Consider the following 20368-nt stretch of genomic DNA (forward strand, 5'->3'; position numbering starts at 1 on the left):
ACCCAACGCATTTCTTAAAAGGCAATGGAGGCCTGACCAGCCTCTAGCCTCTCCCCGTCGCCGATAGATTCCTAGACGTATCTCTTCCTGCACGAGAAACTACCGAACCCACGGAGCTTCAACAACTCCGTGGGAAAGAACGAATTTGTCGTCCTTTAACGAGGATTTAAGCGGAGCTGTACCTGGAAAACTGTCCAGCCTACACCACGACCACCTTTGGTGTAAGTAAACAATCTTTAAATCAACCACTACGCATCCGTGACTAATTCTAGCTCGCCCCGGTCTTCTCTGACCCCGCGTGCCCGGGCTGCTGGCCACAGCCCGCGTGTGCAAAGACGGGCCCGGATCACTCCTGGCCCGCACAGCGCAGAGCAAAAGTAAGGGGGCTGCAGGGTCAGGCATTGGATAAAGACTTTGGGGAGGGTGAGACAGGAGGAATCTGTGGGGGGGCAAGGACCTGAGTCTGTGGCAGAAAGAAGCAACATGGAGGGAAGGGGGATCAGGAGCCTGAGGCTGCTATAGGGGCAGGTGCAATGTCGGGGTTAGGGCAATTTTAGCCCTTAAATCATGGTAGAATGTTTCATCAGCCAATGACCATTGCTTTTGTAAAATTAGTAAGGTTAACTGCATGTGTGATGATCTTTCTAAAATGTACAATACAGGCTATAATGAGGGGTCTTTGTTAGAAACATAATGTTCTGTCCAACGTGATAGGCAAAGGGATGCAAATTAGCAAAAATTATTTTTATGAAAATATCCATCCTACATCAGTTGGAAAGTAATTGAGTAGTCCCTGAGCAATGGTATCCTTATACCATTGTACCACATAATCATGAAAGGGATACTCATGTAATCCACAAAACAGAAATTGTTTAGCTTGCTTTATATTTTGAGATACTGAAGTGTGAACATCTGGAAGCACTATGCTTGGGAAATCCAAATTGTATAGTATAATATTCCTCTTTTCTATTTTTCTCAACTTCTGAATCATCTACTATTTTAATTTATGATAGTAAATGTATAGTAATGCTCTGATGGATGTTCAGACTATTTAATTTTCTGAAAGGGAGATTAGCTGTAAATTATAGTTGGTATTGGCATGCCTATACAATTTTAAGGAACAAAAGTAGTTTTCCATCCCAGAAAAATGTTTGACCAGCTTTTTCAGTAAGGATCCTGAATTCTTTTGATTATCCTTCCTGCAAATGAAGGAGATAGGTTGGCCAGATTTTCTTCTCAGTTAAAAGACTTCTTGTTGAACAAATAGGCCCATTTCAAGGGAATATTTTTGAAATTTTAATCTATGACTTTTATTCAGTTCTTTGGTTTTGGAAGAGCCATTCTAGAGATGTAACTACTTTTCTGATGGATGAATCTTCACTGGGACAGGACAGACATAACTGTTACACTGGGATTAAATTCTGATGGTTTAACCTGTTCTATTTAATGGTTACATGTGCTGCTGTATCTGTTTTGTTCATATTTAAAGTTACAGTGGTATAGCTTACACTTTTTACTTGTAGAAAACAGATGTAATTATATTGGATAGAAGCATCTTAGTGGCAATTCTACCCCCAGTGTCCTCCATAAAGTGGTCTAGTTAGAAGCAGAACTTAGCTGGGAGTTCCAAATTACTAAAGCAGCTCATGATTTATAAAAGTTGTATTGCAGCAGTTCCCAGTCTGTGGTATGTGTATCACCAGTGGTATGCAGACAACCTGTCAGTGGTACATGTTAACAGATTTATTATAATTACTTTGTATGACAAAAATTTGCTGGTGGTACTTGAGGCTGAACTGAAAAAAATTGCTGGTGGTGCTTAAGGTTGTATCATTTTAAATTGGTGGTGCACAGTCTTGCTTGGGAACTGCTGTTGTATTGGATATAATTTATTGTGATAGAAGAAGATCTTTTGACCTTTTGTAGAGGCTTATGGAGATGTTTGTGCTGTTTGTAAGCACTCTGTGTTTCTTGCTTTTGAACTTGATTATTAGGCCTTTCTGTTGCAGCTTTTATCTAAGTTAACTGACAGTCTGGTAATTTAGAGGGAGGGACAGAACTGTGCTGGTGCCTATTTTGACCTAACAAATTTGGGTTGAAGAAAGCTTTTGAGAATATTCTGAATTTAGCTGAATCCATGAACCTCCCATAACTGATCTAGAATGCATGTCAAGTGGATACCGTCACCACATTAATTTGTTTCTTTTGAAGTTCTTTTCTTGTTTTTCCAACTCAGTGTTTTAAAGTTATGTCCATATCATTTAAGATGGTTAAATGGGCATATATTATGAAATAGAAAATAAATGGTAATGTTTCATGTAGACAACATACTAGGTAATCCTAACAAATAATAATGAAAAATCAGGTATTTTTCTAATGTTTCTAACCTAGTTCAACTTCAGTTTGAAGAATAACAGTTTGTTGAAATGGATCACATAATGATGAATGTCAACATAATTCTAGTTGTTATATTTTGCTTGTCAGACAGGATGCAAAAATGAAGCTGCCCAAGATTTCCAGAAGAAACCTATTCCAAGAAGTACGGATCCTTTTAGACTTTCTGATTTCTTAGCTAGATTTGGTTCTATTGACCAGATTAGGCAACATGTTGACTAAGATTTATACAAACTCAGAAAAATTCAGTTCCTTACTTTGTTATATTTATTGGGATTTTAGTCCCTTATGCAATAGGAAGAGAATTCAAATGTGACATAGAGCTGTTTTGATGTGGAGTAGATATTGCATTTGGTGCCAGCTTTTGAGATTGTAGGCATTCACTTTGACAATCTTCTAGCCCCAAAACATGGACCTTTCAAGAAGGTGTTATTTATTTAACGTATCTAGTTTTGGCATATTGTTTCAGACATTTTAAAGTGATGTCATCACCAGTGTGAAGAGCTTGAAGGCCACCAGGTAGCATAGTAAATGGACATGAATCAAAAATGTGAGAGATGGTTTGAACTTGTCCACAAGGGCATTTGTTGTCATTGTGAAGGCCCCATTGGTATAGGTTTGAGGCACCCTATCAAGTTTGAAAACCGTTGAGAAGTGCCCAATAATGATGTGGCCAGTTATGAATGGGGAAAAGAGGTGTTATAAATGAATATCTTGGGCTAGGTACAGACATTTAAAAAGCCCGAGGCTGAATCAGTTCAGTCTTTGCAGGTTAGTCTAAGCTGCATAGATTGAACTGAGAAGCAAGTGAACAAACATTCACTTTTGATTCTAGAATGAGCCTATGGTGGCTCAGGCCAGAAGCTGGTAGGGGGGTACTGCTAGAGCACACCTTTCCTTTCTTTCGGCTGTGGCCGGAAGGCTGAAGGGAAGTTGGGAGAGAAGTCCTCTGAGACTTTCCCCCCATCCCTGCTTGAGCTCAGGGGTCGGGGGGTGGCCAGGCCTCGGCTGGCCTGCTGAGTATGATGGGATTGGGCTTTTAAAACTCCACCCTGGCTTGCACAGACCCCAGCTGGGGTGTGCTGGGGAGGGGGAGAAACACCTGCCATGCTTTTCCTCTGCTCCCTGATCAAATGTGGGGGGGCAGACCCTGGTGCAGGCTAGCATGCAGAGGGGAAAAGAGGGTTTAAACCACTCTCCAACCCACATGATACCCCAGCAGTAGTCTGCCTGGTGGGGGCAGTGCCACCCCTGACAGGCTTTACCGCATCTCCCTGCTTGACTGGGGATGGCGGTGGAGGCGGTGCTTGGCCAAACCCCAGGCTGGGCTGGCATGCGAAGGGGAGGAAGGGGTGGAGCAGCCCCTGATGGGCTTTTCCCCATTCTCTGCTTGAGTGGAGAGCAGAGAATATGGCCAGATGCCAGCCCAAGTCAGCATGCTGAGGTGGAGGGGAATGGGGTTTAAACCCCCTCCCCTCTCCATACAGGACCCTGTTTGCCACTCATTGTGCTGACTCAGCCCAGGGTCTGGCCACGCCCCTTGCAACCTGTGGGTCACAACCCAAAAGTGGGTTGCAAGAATATATGAAAGGGTTGCAAGCAAACTTTACAAATGAATCAACAAACTTTAAAAATGGATTTTCCTTTTTAAAGGAGAAAAATGTGGGAAACCATGGCTTTTCCCTTTCAGGCTGTCAGAGTTCCAGCCTGCAAAGGGCTGCTTGCGGGGGTCCCCATACCTCACACACCTATTCCCTGTCCCACACACTAGGGCTCTGGGGCCAGGGGCTGCGGGTCAGGGGTAAGGGACACTGGGTTAAGACTGGCCATTGATGTTTACAAATGGGTCCTGAGACAAAAAAGGTTGAGAACCACTGATCTAATTGTAATCCTTACTTTTGGAAAAAAGTTCTAATCAAACCTGAGAATTTGCACAAGTAATAATCTTTTTATCAACCAGTGAATCAATTTCATGGCATATGGAATTCATTTGGTGGTTCTAAGACACACTCTGATCTAAAGTAGTTCTGCCTTAATGCAGAAGAACAATAAATGAGAGCAAGCTGCTATGTAGCCCAATAATGAAAAATAGCATTACAATACTTGTAGATGATTTGAGCAAACCACATTTTACTCAAGAGACTGAATGTTGCCAAATGATGGAGACTGAGCCTCTTCTTTTATGTATGTATTTATTTATTTATTTTGATACCCAGCCACTGTAATGGGTAACTGTTTACCATTCCCAGGCTGTATGGTGAGACCAAATTCAGAATACCATGAAATAATAGCTGTTCATACAATTTTCCTCTTCCCCTTTCCCATCAATTCCGTTATTACATTATTATAACTTGCTCAGCCTCCACAAGAGAAGGCTGAGGAGGGATCTAGTGGCCGTTTACGAATTAGTCAGGGGAGACCAGCAGGCATTGGGGGAGTCCCTGTTTCCCTGAGCACTACCAGGAGTGACTAGAAATAACAGTCACAAGTTGGCAGAGGATAGATTCAGGCTAGATATCAGGAGGCGCTACTTCACTGTCAGGGCAGCTAGGATCTGGAACTCCTACCCTGGGGGTCTTTAAGAGGAGGCTAGATTAACACCGTGGCGGGGTCGTTTGACCCCAGTACTCTTTCATGCCATGGCGGGGTCAGACTTGATGATCTGTTCAGGTCCCTTCCGACCCTACCAACTATGAAACAAACATTCTTCAGAAAGCAAAGTGCTACAGACTATTGAATTGTTAAGGTTGCTGGGTGGATTTTTATGGGAAGCATCTTCCTATGTGTTTTGTGTATGTAACATGATTGTTTGTGTGTAACATGTATTTATCAAAAATCTTTCTTGTTCCTTGTAGTCACTAGTCTTGTTTTATGCTGTTTTCTTGCTGGATTCTAATATTTATTAATTATCTCTTATTGACAAATTATTTTTTACAGTAATCATATTTATTTATTTGTTTTTCTTTTGAGGTAATTTCTAGGTCCCCTTACTTCGCAGGTGTCAGTGATAATCCTGCAGATAATATCCATAGATGGAGGGATACAGGCTTAACTAGTTTTTTAAATAGTATCTGGTTTCTCTGTAGAGATCGCTTTGGAAGATTGTCCTTTATGCACTATCCCTTCATGTAACTGTTTGACTATTTTTGGTTTATTTCAGATAAAGCCTGTTGTGTTTGTTCTATTTCAAGATTTTCAGTCAAATTCATTTTTGTGATTTGTACTTCTTGGGGTAGTAGTCTTTTGCATAGTCATGAAGAGCCAAGTGAAGGGTTCTAAGAATAGATATGTACATTTATGTATGCTTTTTTTTTTTTTTCTCTAGGGAATCTGGAGCCCTCGAAAAATTCCTAACCCAGATTATTTTCAGGACCTTCATCCATTTGAGATGACTGCTGTCAGTGCAGTTGGGTTAGAGCTATGGTCTATGACCTCTGATATCTACTTTGATAATTTTATCATTTGTTCAGAAAAAGAAGTGGCAGACCGTTGGGCTGCAGATGGTTGGGGCATGAAGAAATTAGTTGCTAGTGCTAATGAGGTATAGTATTTACCATACACATTTTAGTCAAATAAGTGGGTGGGGGAGGAAGTGCTGTTGAAAGAATTTCTATTAATGTTAATATGTAATCAACTCAACACATGGTTATTCCAAATAGTTAATGCTTTCAAATAACATGCCAAATCTTTTGGTCTAGCTTTTTCTAAATCCACATGCTATTAAATTGTAAATATCTAGTGAGGGAATTCGGATCTTGCTGAAGTCAATAATAAAGTCCCCTTATTTTCTTTCATGCCACATACCCCAAATAAGACGTACCTTTTTTGGCGGGAGGGGAAGGCAGAATGAAGGAAAAAATGCCCAGAGTTAAAACTATATAGAGCACAGACAGAGCCTAATCTTCAGGCCACTCGCCTTCCCTTTCCTGCATAAGCAAAAAACCCCCAACAAATTGCAGTTTTTTAACCCTTTTAGAGCTGAATTGTCAGCAGCTCTTAGCTGCTCAGCCACAAAGGTGATGCCACTACTGCTACCAGGCATCTGGTTTTAAACTTCGGGTGTAGCAGAAGTCAAGGAGGGGTGTGCAGGTCTTATAGCATCTCCAGACTTCTGTTTTGGACAGAAAACCAGCTTCTCTGCTTAAGACATACGGTCTAATTTTGGAAGGCTAATTTGGGGGGAAAGGTACATTTGGTATGCGAGTAAGCACAGTATTTCAGTGAAGTCAAGATTTCACCCAGAATTCATAATACCATTTGGCAAGAAAATGTAGAATCTTTTGGATCAGGGAGTGGATGTCATGTTTATTTGTTAATTATATAATGCTTTTAAGACAGGGTAAACAGCCAAGAAATACTGATGCAGTCTCAAGTAATTCTAAGGACCTTAGCTGTTCTAAACTCTGAAAACTGTGCGCTTCAGTTCTTGGAGCCATGTTTGCTCTCCTGTTCACATGTGTGCAAGGACCTACTGTTTACACTGCCTACAAGAAGTCCTTAATGCAGAAATCTTCTGCTTGTGTCCCAGAATGCTATGATGATACTGGCCTAGTGTATGTGGCCTAGTGTATGTGAGTGTCTGAACTCAGCATCTGTATAGCCTCGCTTATTTTGAAGAGTTCTGTATTTCAAAATACAGGGGTTTTCTGCCTTTAGTGTTTGAGGTCCCAGTTTTGATTCTTATTGTGACCCTGTTTTCTAGCTTGTTTGAGTGCCTGCTCTTTGTTACATATAGAGATACCTGGTTTTACAAGTTTGCCAAAAATGTATTATTATTGCTGTTCAGATAGCAAATCTGGCTGTTGAAAGAAACCAACTTCCCAAAAGAAGCTTTCTGCCTGTGAAATGAAAAACATGTATGTATAGTGCTTAGCATTTATGTAACTTACTGGATTTTTCTAAGTCACTTTGTTGGATTGTTTATGCAGCCTGGCATGTTTAGTCAGTTGATGACTGCTGCAGAAGACCATCCGTGGCTTTGGGTTCTGTACATCTTGACCTTAGCGCTGCCTGTAGGTCTGGGTGTATTGTTCTGCTGGCCAGCCAAGGTAAAAAATGAAAATTATATTATTTCACCCTTTTCATTTTACAGTACAGTGATAGTAATTTGCTCAACTTCATGCACCCTAGTTTTAGTTGTATCGAAAAATTTAAAAATCACTGGAATAAATGAATAAGTGAATTTCTCATTTGAGATAATAGTCAGACTTTAATAAACCTTTAAAATTGCTCCCATTAGAAAGCAAGCTTAAAAGTTAAGTTTAAAAGTCTAAATTGTGGTTAATCTGTTGCAGAAAGTAGATGATGATATTGACTACAAAAAAACAGATATATCTAAGCCAATTACAAAGGGAGAACTAGAACAAGGGGGAGAAGAATTAGAAGACGAAGCAGAATTAGAAGAAGAAAAACAAAATGAAGATGATATTGTTGAAGAGGGTAAGATGAAAAAACAAGCTGGTTATAGACTTTTCAAAATGCAAAGAGCTGTAAACTGTAGTTTAATAATACCAGGAATTTTACTAATACTAATATGGAGTAAGGGTTGAAGAAACACCAGTGTTTTATTTATTTACATAGTTCTTTTGAGAGTTGCTTGTTTGCACTTCACCATATATATGTGCTTGGAACTTTTTGAATATCAGTGTCTGGTAGGGTTACACGTACACCTTGCTTATATCCTCAAGCCTTCTCCTGTTCCCTTCCTATTTCCTTTCCTTGTACCTCTCTTAGAAAGGGGAGAACAGCTTCACTTATCACATTTCATTCAGACTAACAAATAAAAAATAGAAAATCAGCAGAATCTTACAATCTCTTGTCTCCTTTTTGTTTGGAGGACAGTTTCATGCTTCTAACATAGTTGCTTGTTTTTTATAATGAGTTATGGATAATGTTAAACTTTCTGCTCATTCTACTCTGTTAAAATATGACTGAACTGTGCTTAGGCTGTAACAGGTTGTCCAAAGCCAGGTATGTGGCTGTGAACTATGATTCTGTAATACCAGTTTATTTCCCAAAACGTTGACACTTACATGGTGAGAAGCATCTTTGCAAGATGCCATTTACAAGATGTTCTCCAGTCATGTGTGATGAATCCAGAAGATGTTAACTTTTTAACAGAAGCTATCAGGGTGTCATGCTATAAGACTGAATACCCTACAGAGGGGACGGCCAACCTTCAGTACGTGTACCACAAGTGGCATAGGCCACCTCTATGTGTGGTGACTCAGATTGGGAAGCAGAAGGCCAAGCGGCAGATCAAGTAGGGGGAAAGGATCAGAGTGTTATTTGGAGAGGGTTTGGGGTGAATTTGTGTCACAAAGGTTGGCTCCTATTGGTCTATGTGCAGGAGTTTGCAATCTGTGGACTGTGGGATGAAAGGGTTAAGATTTGGCCTGTGGCCACAGCCTGCAGCACCAGTGTCCTGCTACCCACCCACCATTGATTCCAGTGTATTATTGTGCCATGCTCCATATTACTGGTGCCCCAGCTTTGCCTACTCATCCCAACCTTACTTTGCTACCAAATTTGTTCAGCAGGGCCACGGGTCATGGAAATTCGTGACATGGTAAGTGGAGAATGTGGGATGGGGCATGAGAGAGCTAGAGTGTAGGGACAGCAGAAGAGGATCAGCAGCCCACAGTGGTGGCTAGGTTGCAAGTGTTGGTCCACTGTCCATAAATATTGCCAACCCCTGGCCTACAGAGATCCTGGTCTCATTTTGTCAAAACAGATACTAGTAGTTCACCAGGCCTTGATGCTTTGGCTTTCCTTGACTTAGAACATTCTTTTGATCCAATATGGAAGGTACTTTTAAGCCATCCTGAACTCTCTTGACGTCTTGGTAGCACTGAAGTTGTAGGTGAGAAGGGAATTTCCATGCATAGAGTACTGTGTTGACTGCTGCATCAACTTCTTATGGAAAATTGAGTCTTCTGAAGCTTGAACATAGTCATTCTTCTTTATTCTTGCTGGGGAAGGAACAGTTGAGAGGCAGGTGATTGTCAATGCATCTGCTTCAGCATCTGTATCTCTTGATCCTGGTGTCAAGTGGCCTTTCTGTTGTCCACCTCTGAATTTGGTGCCTTCAGTCTTTGAATCCTGGGCTGGTAATTGCTTGGCTTTAGATGTTCTAGTGCTGTTCCTTCCAGTAAGCAGTGCTTTGATACAGTGTTTCAGCACTTTATTTTCTAACTCTGAGCCACATTTCAGATAACTGGATCCAGGCACTAACTGCCTTTTTTGCATCTCTACTGTTGATATAAGCATCAGATTGTGCATCTAGCCTCTTTGGCATGTGAGTCATTATGGGCTTTCTCTTATTTTGGTCTAGTTTATTCCTGGTCCTCACATTTAAATTAAAAACCACCCTGACTTGTGCACTCTGCATTTCCTTTTAACATTTCTTATTGGAGTTTGAGTAACTTCCAAGGCCTATCTCACTGCAGTTTGACAGGTAGTCTGGGATTTTCTCAATTTCAGGATCTCTGTTCATCTGGTTTAAGTGATGCTACACTCATGTGTATTGGATCCCTCCTGGTACAAGTTCTGCAGGAAGCCTACCACCACAGTTATCCCGTTGGACACTGGCACTTTAGCTTTTTTGGGTATTTGCCAGGTTTTAAATTACTAAGAAATGTGTATATCTTATTGTTGTTCCTTTTTTTTCCCCTGTCTTTCGTCTTCTGGCTTTTAATGCATGCTAATCTTTCACTATAGTGTTTCCACCCCCCTCCCTTGTTCTTCTCTTCAAATTTCTGTTCATTTCCTTCCTTTCTTTTGCTTATAATTTTTCTCTCTTGCCCTCCTACCACAGGAAGGTGATAGAATTGTAATTCTGCCCACTAGCATGCCCTGTCAAAATACCATCAGGAATTTAAGCAAAAATAAGATTACAGAGTACATTTTTATTGTTCATATTCAATCCACCCAGCTTTGCCTAAAACTAGAGCAAAAAGGGTGAGTTGAATGCTAGCCATAACCTTATGAGAATGGGAAACTGAACCTGCAGGTTATAGAAATAGTTGGTGTCCCAAGTAATCTTCCAGGAGCTCAATTTGAGCCCAGAGTCTGTAATTAACTAAAATTTCACTTAAAGGTAAAGCTCAATAAACATAGGCCTTAGATTACAATTTCAATATGTAAATATAAATACAATCTATTGAACTGTTAGGATTGTTTTCACTTTTTAAATGCAATGTTTTCCTTTTAGCAGGAGGGAGATTACTTTTGTGGAGAATGTTCCTAGGGTGTTTATACACATACATTTGCCTGCTCCAAAATGCTGGAGATCTGATGCAAGCTGATGCTCCTGGTGCTGCATTGCATACATTTGTATAAACAGCAAAATTTGTCAGCGCTGAAGAAATGGTGGTGGCGTTCTTTTGAGCTAAAACACCTTTGATGTGTTTTAGTTCAAACGCATGCTGCTGCCATTTTCTCAGTGCTGATGTACATTTAGCCATTTATACACATGCATGTGCCGCAGCACCAGGTGCTTTTAAAAGTGCCTGGTGCTGTGGCGCAAATGTGTACAAATGCCCCTAATGCTCAAATCTGCATTTATCCTTATCAGCTGAAATAAGCTGTACTACTTGGGTTTTTAGGGAGAGAATGCCATTTAATTTTTCTAGGTTTATTGTGATGGCATTCACTAGTAGTGAAATATTTGGAAAAAGAGAATGTTTCTTTGGAAGGTGGCTAGTAATACCAGACTCTGTTTTATAATGAAAATCTTTACATGTGGAGCAAAATGGAAGGAAAACTACTTGAATCGCATCTTCTTTTGTAATTCATGTAAGCCTTTTGTAGCTTAGAATGGCCATTTTTATTTGTTACCATCACACTAGGGAAAAAGACTCATTAGACCCAACGATGTCTTACATTTTGTAGTAATTGAACACATGATCAAGTGGTTTTGTTTATTCTTAGCTAATTTTAAGTATATTCAAAGGTCTTAAGATAATTACTATATTTATAAGAAGAAAAAGTAATATTTTTTTCTTTGTCAAACATCTCTTCTTTTCCATATCTTCTTCTTCTTTTAATGAAATGGATATATTTTCACTTGCCAGGAAGCAGGAGGTAAAGAGCTGTCAGCTGCCTTTCATACATAAGGAAAATGTCATCTTTTCACCTCCTTTTGCCTGTTCGTTCCTGAAAGCACAGAGCACATACCTGCTTTTTGCTGATTCTCTTGTTCTTACAGAGAGAAGACAAGTGGAGGAGAAGAAGCATGAGCTTATAAAAGAGAAAAAGAAGATGGGACGGAAGGATGCTCCCTCAGGTATTGGAAAGGGGAGTGTCATGAGCCAGGACTTGAATGGACTTCTCTTTCTTCTCCTGCTCCTTCTCCTTCTTGTTCATATTAGGAATTCAGGGTGATGGACAACAACTTTCTATAGTTGTACATGAAAGTTTCCTATTGGATTCTTGAGCCCCACAGAATCTGCAGCCATGGTACAAATATTTAGCAGTAGTCCTCTACTTCAGATCTTGATCTAGGTTGTGATTCCCTCCGGTGCCATTATCTGTCTGTTTCTGGACAATTTAAAGTGTTGTTTGGACCTATGAAGTACTAAATTGTTTGGGAATCTGCCTACTTGAGAAAATTCCTGTCCGTTCATACCGTATATAATTGCAAACAACAGAAGCATTTATAGTAGATCTCAGTTTAAAGGAGAGGGGGCTGCTGACAGGATAATCTCTGAGGCAGGGTGTCAAAGATACAGTCCATGGAGCCCTATCATCTGGCTCCTGGTGCTGCCCATAGGTCTCAGAGTTGCAGTACAGGCAGGTACATGCAAGGCTCCAGGACTACCACACATGGTGCCTGCTCCAGCCACTCCAGGACCACACATCCACTCTATGCCAGATCCTGCACACATCTGAGTGGTTGGTACAGTGCTAGAATGGCTGGCATGGTCAGCACAGCCACAGAGCAGTCAGTGGGGGCACCATGATACATGCAGTGCCCTCACCAGCTTCTCCAGGATACATGCTAGATCCACTATGGAGCAGACCTGTGCTGAAGTGGACACTGCGTGCAACATGGTTCTGAAATGGCTGCTTTGGGACACACATAGCATGCGGCACCTGTGCCAAGACATGTACTGGCTCTAGCATGTGGGGCTGGTCCATGGGCCCAGTCCAGCCCACGGGCTAGTCCTGGGCTATTTGTCTGATCTTTGGGGTAGGATGAGTTTGATGCCCCTGCTCTAAACAATATGTTCTTTTTAAATATTAAAGTTTCTGTGGAGTTTCTGGATGAGGATGGCTTGTTCTGTTATTGACTTTCCCACAGCTTCCCTTCATTTGCCCTTTCCCCCTGGATGGGTCCCCTAGAGCAGTGGTTTTCCACCAAGGTGCTGCAAGGAGCTGCCAGGAGTGCTATGATGCTGGAGCAGTTCCTGTTGCAAAGTGAAACTGACTTGTGTGCCTCTGTTTTCAGGAAACATGTTGGAATCCAACTGAGAAGCAGCTGCAGCAGAAAGATGTGCCTGCCTACATAATGTAATGCGCTCCTTTCTGCTGTAGCCACTTTTTAGTTTGGTTCCGACGTGCCTTAGAAAACAGTAGCATGTGAAGCAGTTCTTTCTGGTGGCAGCAGCATGTACCTCCAGGCTGCCACCATTTGCAGGGTGAAACAGTGCCTTGGTTTTCAGGAGGCACACTGGAGCCACACTGGGAAGGGCCGCAGCAGAGCTGCAGGTAGGCACAAGTTTCTCCTGCCTCCATGTCTCCTTTCTGGCAGATGGCATACAGGGTCAGATGGGGAAAGGCTGCAACAAGCATACATGCTTCTGTCACAGCTGCATCCTGATCTGGCTCTGTAGGAGAGTGGTTCTACCTGGCCATGGCAGTGGCAGGGACCATGCTGCAGCACCCTTGACCTGCCTCCTTTTCCACTCCTGGCCCTCCCACTTCCCCTCTTGCCCTCTCATCACTCTCAACATGCTTTGCTTGCACCTTATCTCTGCCACAAAGGCATCCCCAGGCACTGTCCTTACAGCCGCAGAGCTGTAACATTACTAACATATTAATAGAATTATCACATTTATAATATGCATAATATTTTCATATTAGTTTATTAAATGGCGTGTGCTACTAAATACTGGAAAGCTTAACAGGGGTGCCTTGCATCTAAAAAGGTTGAAAACCACTGCCCTAAAGAGAGATCTTAGAAAAAGGAAGAGACTCCCCAGGAAGGGTGAGGTCCGTGTAGTTTGAAGCACAATCACAGGTTATTAGATGATGTTTGAATATGGAAATCAAATATTAGCTGCTTTTAGTGTGTAGTTTTACCTTTTAAGTTAAGCTAGTGCTTCTAAAAGGCGCTAAATTCACAGCACGTAAAAATTGACCATCCTCTTGACGAAATGTGAGCAGCAGTGTTGTGAACTTCTGACGCACTATCTTGCCATCATTTATCCAGTTTTGGAGCAAATATTTTTAAGTCTACACCTGTACCAGGAAATGTAGAAGCTGTGATGTTGTATAATGGGATGGAGGTCTCTAGTTTTGGTTGCAATGTTGACAACCATAGTGCAGACAGGATTAGGGCATCTCTAGCACTGTGTTCAACTTCTCTGAATAAAAATGTCTGGGTCCTGTTTACAGTACAGATTGTACTCTAGTGGAGCTGAACTGGGTGTAAACTATGTGCCCAAATTTTCTACCTTAGACCATTATGGAAGTGGGTAAGATGGCTAAGCATTTGTGCCCCATTTCTCCCCATCTATGAGACTGCCAATAAGTGCTAAGTAGCATTTTTTTTCTCATGTGTTTGTCATTAGGAACTGGAATAGGATAACCAGTTCATTTGACATAAACTTCTAAACAGGCTTCAGACTCAGTGAATTTTAGCTTCTATTTACTTGGGTTATATTAGGTTTAGTTAGCTTCATTGATACGGCAGGTTGTTAAAGGAAAAGGAGAAAAAAAATCCACCAACCTCTCCAGAGCCCTGTAGGGGTGGATGTAGATGTAAGTACGATCCACCAGGGATAGTGTTACATACTGTTTGGGGTTGATCTCTAGTCAGTTGTCATCACTGTCCTTTTCCTGATCTAATAGAAGATAGCCATGATGTATAATTCCATCTCAGTTGTCTGTATCTTTTTTTCCCAATAGTTATTTTTCCTCATTGCTTTTTGATGCAAACTATTTCCTGGAACTCTCTTACTCTCTCTCACTTGCTCAATTTCACACTTTTTGGGGAGGCTTTTGTTAATGCCATATCTGTTCCTTGAACCATCTAATGTCTTTTGTATTGGATCAAATTGTTATTAAGATTCCTTAAAAAACAAGGACTTTTTAAGGATAGTCCTTCCATTTTTTGAGTCAGTGGTTAATTGTTGTGCATAATGTTGCTTGGCTGTCTGAAAACATGTCTTGCTGGTGTGAGGAGAGACTAGTTTTGAAGTCGTCAAAAGTATTAGAACTTGACAATTGTTCTTATACCAGTTAAGAAATCTGTTTTTACTACTATGGATTTATGTCTGCTTGAAGAGTTGTAAATGCTTAAAATTGAAATTGGATTTTTTTGTTTTTATTTTGCTTTACCAGTATATTTTGCTTTCTCTTTTAACTATAATTTTAATCTAGACCAGTTTGTCAACTTTTTACTTTTTTCGCTAGAAGGTGAGGGTGAAGGTGGCGAAGGTGAAGATAAAGATGAGGAAGAAGAGAATGAAGTTGCAGAAGGAAGTCAGGAAGAAGGTGATAAGTCAAATAAATCTGGGTCAGAGGATGAGGTGAGTTTGCAAAACAGGGAATAAGGTTTGCAAATAAGCACAATGGTATAACACAGAAATTTGTTCCATTGGATATAATGACCACATCTTTCTTTTTTGTCCATTTATCAATAAAACTAGGAAAGTGTAGGGATTTGTATAAATTCTGTTTTAAATGTTAGTACTTTAGTTATTAGAATTATGTAGGGTTGCAAAAAAACCCCAAAACCTATTCATAGATGTTAGGGTCGGAAGGGACCTCAATAGATCATCGAGTCCGACCCCCTGCATAAGCAGGAAAGAGTGCTGGGTCTAGATGACCCCAGCTAGATACTCATCTAACCTCCTCTTGAAGACCCCCAGGGTAGGGGAGAGCACCACCTCCCTTGGGAGCCCGTTCCAGACCTTGGCCACTTGAACTGTGAAGAAGTTCCTCCTAATGTCCAATCTAAATCTGCTCTCTGCTAGCTTGTGGCCATTGTTTTTTGTAACCCCCGGGGGCGCCTTGGTGAATAAATACTCACCAATTCCCTTCTGTGCCCCCGTGATGAACTTATAGGCAGCCACAAGGTTGCCTCTCAACCTTCTCTTACAGAGGCTGAGAAGGTCCAGTTTCTCTAGTCTCTCCTCGTAGGCCTTGGTCTGCAGGCCCTTAACCATACGAGTGGCCCTTCTCTGGACCCTCTCCAGGTTATCCGCATCCTTCTTGAAGTGCGGCGCCCAGAATTGCACGCAGTACTCCAACTGCGGTCTGACCAGCGCCCGATAGAGGGGAAGTATCACCTCCCTGGACCTATTTGTCATGCATCTGCTGATGCACGATAAAGTGCCATTGGCTTTTTTGATGGCTTTGTCACACTGCCGGCTCATGTTCATCTTGGAGTCCACTAGGACTCCAAGATCCCTTTCCACCTCTGTGCCACCCAGCAGGTCATTTCCTAGGCTGTAGGTGTGCTGGACATTTTTCCTCCCTAGGTGCAGCACTTTGCATTTCTTCTTGTTGAACTGCATTCTGTTGGTTTCTGCCCACTTGTCCAACCTGTCCAGGTCTGCCTGCAGCTGTTCCGTGCCCTCCAGCGTGTCCACCTCTCCCCATAGCTTTGTGTCATCTGCAAACTTGGACAGAGTACATTTCACTCCCTCGTCCAAGCTTCTATCTTGTTCCAGCTTCTATCTTTGTGTCCAACAGAAACTTCAGCAAATGACGTGCTGAGACACATGCGTTTTTTAAAAAAGGACTCATTCCAGAATTCATATTTGGCTGATGAGGTGATATTTATTAAACCTTCTGGTTTGCGTTATGTAGGGGTACAGTATTTTTGTACAGCAGGGTTAGCAAATCTTTGAGTTCTGAAGATGTGTTTGGATGGTTTAAAAAGGTTATTGGTCCACTTAATCTAGCAGCTCATTAGGGCACCATGAATAGGATACATCAGTTTGTGTAGCCAGTGATACCCGATGAAGTGATGTGGCCTTTGACTGTCAGCCGAATTAAGTGACTGCCTTTGATTTAGCCTGAAGGAGTGGGTGTCATGTTTACAGCTGGGTTGAATGGGGGCTACTTCCAGCATAGTCTGGAACAAGGCTTAAAAATTGCACCTTTGCAGTCAAAAAGAGATTTCTTAACTACTCTGTACACCCAGGTTGGATGTTGTAGTATAGCTTTTATTTTACTGTTTCCAAGTATGGGGCACCTTTGATTCTGTCATGGTAACCAACTTAAGGGCAGCTGGAGACCAGAAACTTTTCCAAAACAGTTTCAGTTCAGCATTTGCAATTAACCTTTTTCTCTAGGATGTCCAAAGTTATCTGGTGACTAGCCAGTTTTTCTTAAAGTATTATTTATTCATCCATAACCAATAAACAACTTCTATGCATATCTAGCTTACCTACTTCCTGCATGAAAAAGGTTTATGATACCAAGACAATTCTCAGATCATAGCACTAAATTAAAGTCATGACGCTTGCATTGGGTGTTACAGCAAAGTGGGTACGCTGTTGGCCCAAACTGAAATCCCTGTTGGAAAGATTTCTTATCTAGTACCTATCTGTTTACAAATAAAATGCTAAATCAGGTATCTGGTTTCCACTCTGCTGCTCCTTATTCTCAGTGAGAAACGAGTCATACTTAAAACCTTTAAGTAACTGTGGGAATGGAGTGTGAGTTCAGACTGTTGCTTAAAGTCACTGGATTCATGAAATGAAGTAATTGTTCTTAGATACTAAGTAAATTGGGTTAGAAAATGAAGGGAATCTTTTTGAGGATACAACATCAGTTACATATCATTTTTACATTCTATACAGAGGAAAAGATAAACATAAGGGTGGTAAAAAAGGGCTCTATCATTAGATTACATTCTGGAAAGTTTACTTAGCATTACAGATGATAGGATTGATTAATAAAAAATCATTACATGTTGCTGTAATTACATTTTGCTTTGCGGTTTTGATGATAATATACTAAAATCTTTTTTTCAGATGAAAGAAGCTGATGAAAGTGCAGGGTCTGGCGATGGTCCAACAAAATCAGTACGTAAAAGAAGAGTACGGAAGGACTGAGTTATATCCAACTAGTATTTTTAGCTCTTGATTATAAAAATTTTTGGTATGCCACTTTGGTGTGCCTGACAGTGTGCAGTTTGCTGAGATTCCCCCCTTCCTTTGGTGGGGGGGAAATTGGACTCATCACTACTTAGCCTCCTCCTTTCATACTCCAGCCTCTTTAATCCTTCCAACCTTTCCTTAATTCTCTTTAAGGAGAAATGCTGTATGTGAAGAGTTAGCTGGTATGTTGAATTTAGAATAAAAGTAAATTTGCGAGGTGACTATCTGATTTAAAAGATGAATATTCTTAGAAATTAGTTTAATAGTGGTTGGAGGTAATTTTGGCTGTAAACATTTTTTAAAAACACATAGTAAACTGTAATATTTTTGCAGCTCTAGCACAAATTGGCTGCTTACACTCCAGCTAGAACAGGACAGTTAACACAGATGTAGCATCACTGGCAATTCACAGCTCTAAAAAATGGCCAGGCAGACTTTTTTCTGTGCAGAACCTAACTGCAATAAAGTTGTTTTTGTATGATAACTGTTTAGTGCTAGAAACATTTTATTGTAAATGATCTGTCTTTTAGTTAGTATTATGTTTTGGTCACATTCACTGTAGACCTTTGTTACAGTAATTTATTTTAAAGGGGCGCTTTTAAAATAGAGCATACATAGAACAACTGAATAAGTGTGGCATGTCTTTATATTTGAATGCAAAGATGTCAAATCTACAGAAGTAGTAGTGTACAAGTGACATTTTCAGACTTTTATAGTTTTCATGTTCCAAGCCAGAATGGCCTGACCTCTGTTTACAAAATATTCGCTAAATGTACATTGCCTCTTACATAAGATATTTAATAATTTCTGCTTAACATGAAATTTATTACAAATAAGATTTTTGATGGGTTCAGTTTTTTACAGTCATAAGTAGCTGGGCATTAATTTGCATAATAGTATCTAAATAAACAGCATACTGCAAACAGCATACTGTATTTGTTTCAGCCCTATACTTTAAAATCAAAACTTACTTGTAACATCTTGCTGCTTTGGAGCCACTGGCAGCAAACATGGATGGAAAATATTAATAGGTATCTTTCTACATGATAAAAACAAGTGGAAAACACCTCTAATTGTTGCACAAAGAAAACAAAGATTTCCCATAAAATCTGGCATGAAGGAAATGAAAAGGGAAAATCTACAAGTAAAAAAGCCTTCATCAAATCAGGTTTTTGAGTACAAAGTTTCCCTGCTGGTGCTGTTTAAACTGCTAGTATTTTTGGATCCCAAGTTCATTCCAAACAGAGCATCTTGCAGGCACTCATCAGGAGGCTCCATCAGCCATAGCCTTCTTGAAGCACTTGGGTTTAAGTGTTTTGAAGTTGTTTGGATAGAGCTTTAGATTTTTCTGATTAGAAAAGATGTAGGTTGGAGGTATCAAGGGAGGACCCAAGGGCCAGATTCTATTCCACCTAAAAAGTTAATGCATAAAAGGTGGGTGGGTGGTCCTCTTCTTCACTGCCTCAGTCTTAAAGGCAAGATGAGGGTGTGTTACAGGAGATGCTTTAATGGATATTTAGGGGCTTGAACAGGGTAGAATAGAATTGCACTTTAGCACCTATTTTATCTGTTTAGACATCTAATAAGTAGAATGGAATCTGGGCTCAGTAGTCTTTTGTGGACTCTTACTGAAGGATTGTTGCATAGTAAAGGCATAAGGGAGGTCTCCACATTTTCCTTTCTTGGCATAGGGGTCTGGTAATCCTGGGTGTGGACATACAGTCCCTGTAGCAACTGCTGGTTCTCTATCAAGAAACACTTCTGCTTTTAACTGATCCTGTTCTGCCTCACATGGTGCAACTGGAACCATTTTTACATTGAGGCACATACCTACATTCTGGCTGATGTTGGTATTCCTTGTATTAGTGGTTCAAATGTAAGCAGTACCAGTGGTTCCTAACATGTTATCACATAAAGCTCCAATATCACTGGTATAATTTCAGTTGCCTTTAGGGGAACAGCATGAGCACAAGGGTTACATTTCTGATGGTTTTAGAGAAAGTGTAATGGTCACTCTTTCCTAGGAAGAGTTGCAGCATACATCCCTCTGCCCAGTCTCTGTTCAGTATCCCTGCTTCTTCCCTCTCACAGAAACATCAGCTTCAGAGATTTGGCTCTGATAAAGAAGGCCACAGAGCAGGGTTCACAAAGGTCTAATTCAGTATGGCAGTTCCTCTTTCTGCACACCATTTAGCAACACCAGTTACACCTGTTCTGTTGGAGGCTGTACCACTTCCTTCAAAGTGCCCTGTAGTTAAAGAACCTATGGCAAAGAAGCCTCTTATTAAAAAGGTCCATTAAATATGCAAGTTAAATGGTTGAGAGTTCCCAAAATTATCTGGAAGTCTCTAAATAGTAAGAAGGGTCTTGTTCAAAGGCCTAGGACAACAAAGTGTGTATTACTTCAATTTACAGGATTGTAAGCTTCCCTGATGCAAAAAGCCTTCTTGATAGCTCACAACTGAGCCAGTTTATCCAGATACTTTATGAAGACCCAGTTAGCATGGAGAAACATTTTAAAACAGGCAGAATGCCCTAAGAGGCCATTTCAGAAATTCTAAATCATCAAGTAGACTTAATCATCCTTTCCAAGATTGATCCACTACAGCCTCTTTGGTGCAAGGCACAATCATCTG

The 20368-nt window shown here is 40.8% G+C and overlaps 1 protein-coding gene across 4 annotated transcripts in view; it reads left to right on the plus strand.

The window, feature by feature from the left end:
* Positions 1–18660, plus strand: part of CLGN (calmegin) — a 74957-nt gene extending 56297 nt beyond the window's left edge. For 2 of the 4 annotated variants that reach the window (XM_019489785.2, XM_019489782.2), the window contains exons 11-16: positions 5720–5935; positions 7323–7442; positions 7689–7833; positions 11603–11680; positions 15034–15149; positions 17607–18660. In XM_019489785.2, coding sequence (XP_019345330.1) covers positions 5720–5935; positions 7323–7442; positions 7689–7833; positions 11603–11680; positions 15034–15149; positions 17607–17687 — 756 coding nt within the window. In that variant the 3' untranslated portion in view covers positions 17688–18660. The remainder of the gene's footprint in view (positions 1–5719; positions 5936–7322; positions 7443–7688; positions 7834–11602; positions 11681–15033; positions 15150–17606) is intronic. The other 2 variants (XM_059722043.1, XM_059722044.1) reach the window with 2 other exon arrangements.
* Positions 18661–20368: the final 1708 nt, after the last annotated feature.

Source organism: Alligator mississippiensis, chromosome 2 (genome assembly GCF_030867095.1).
Source record: "Alligator mississippiensis isolate rAllMis1 chromosome 2, rAllMis1, whole genome shotgun sequence".
NCBI classification, from domain to species: Eukaryota; Metazoa; Chordata; order Crocodylia; family Alligatoridae; genus Alligator; species Alligator mississippiensis.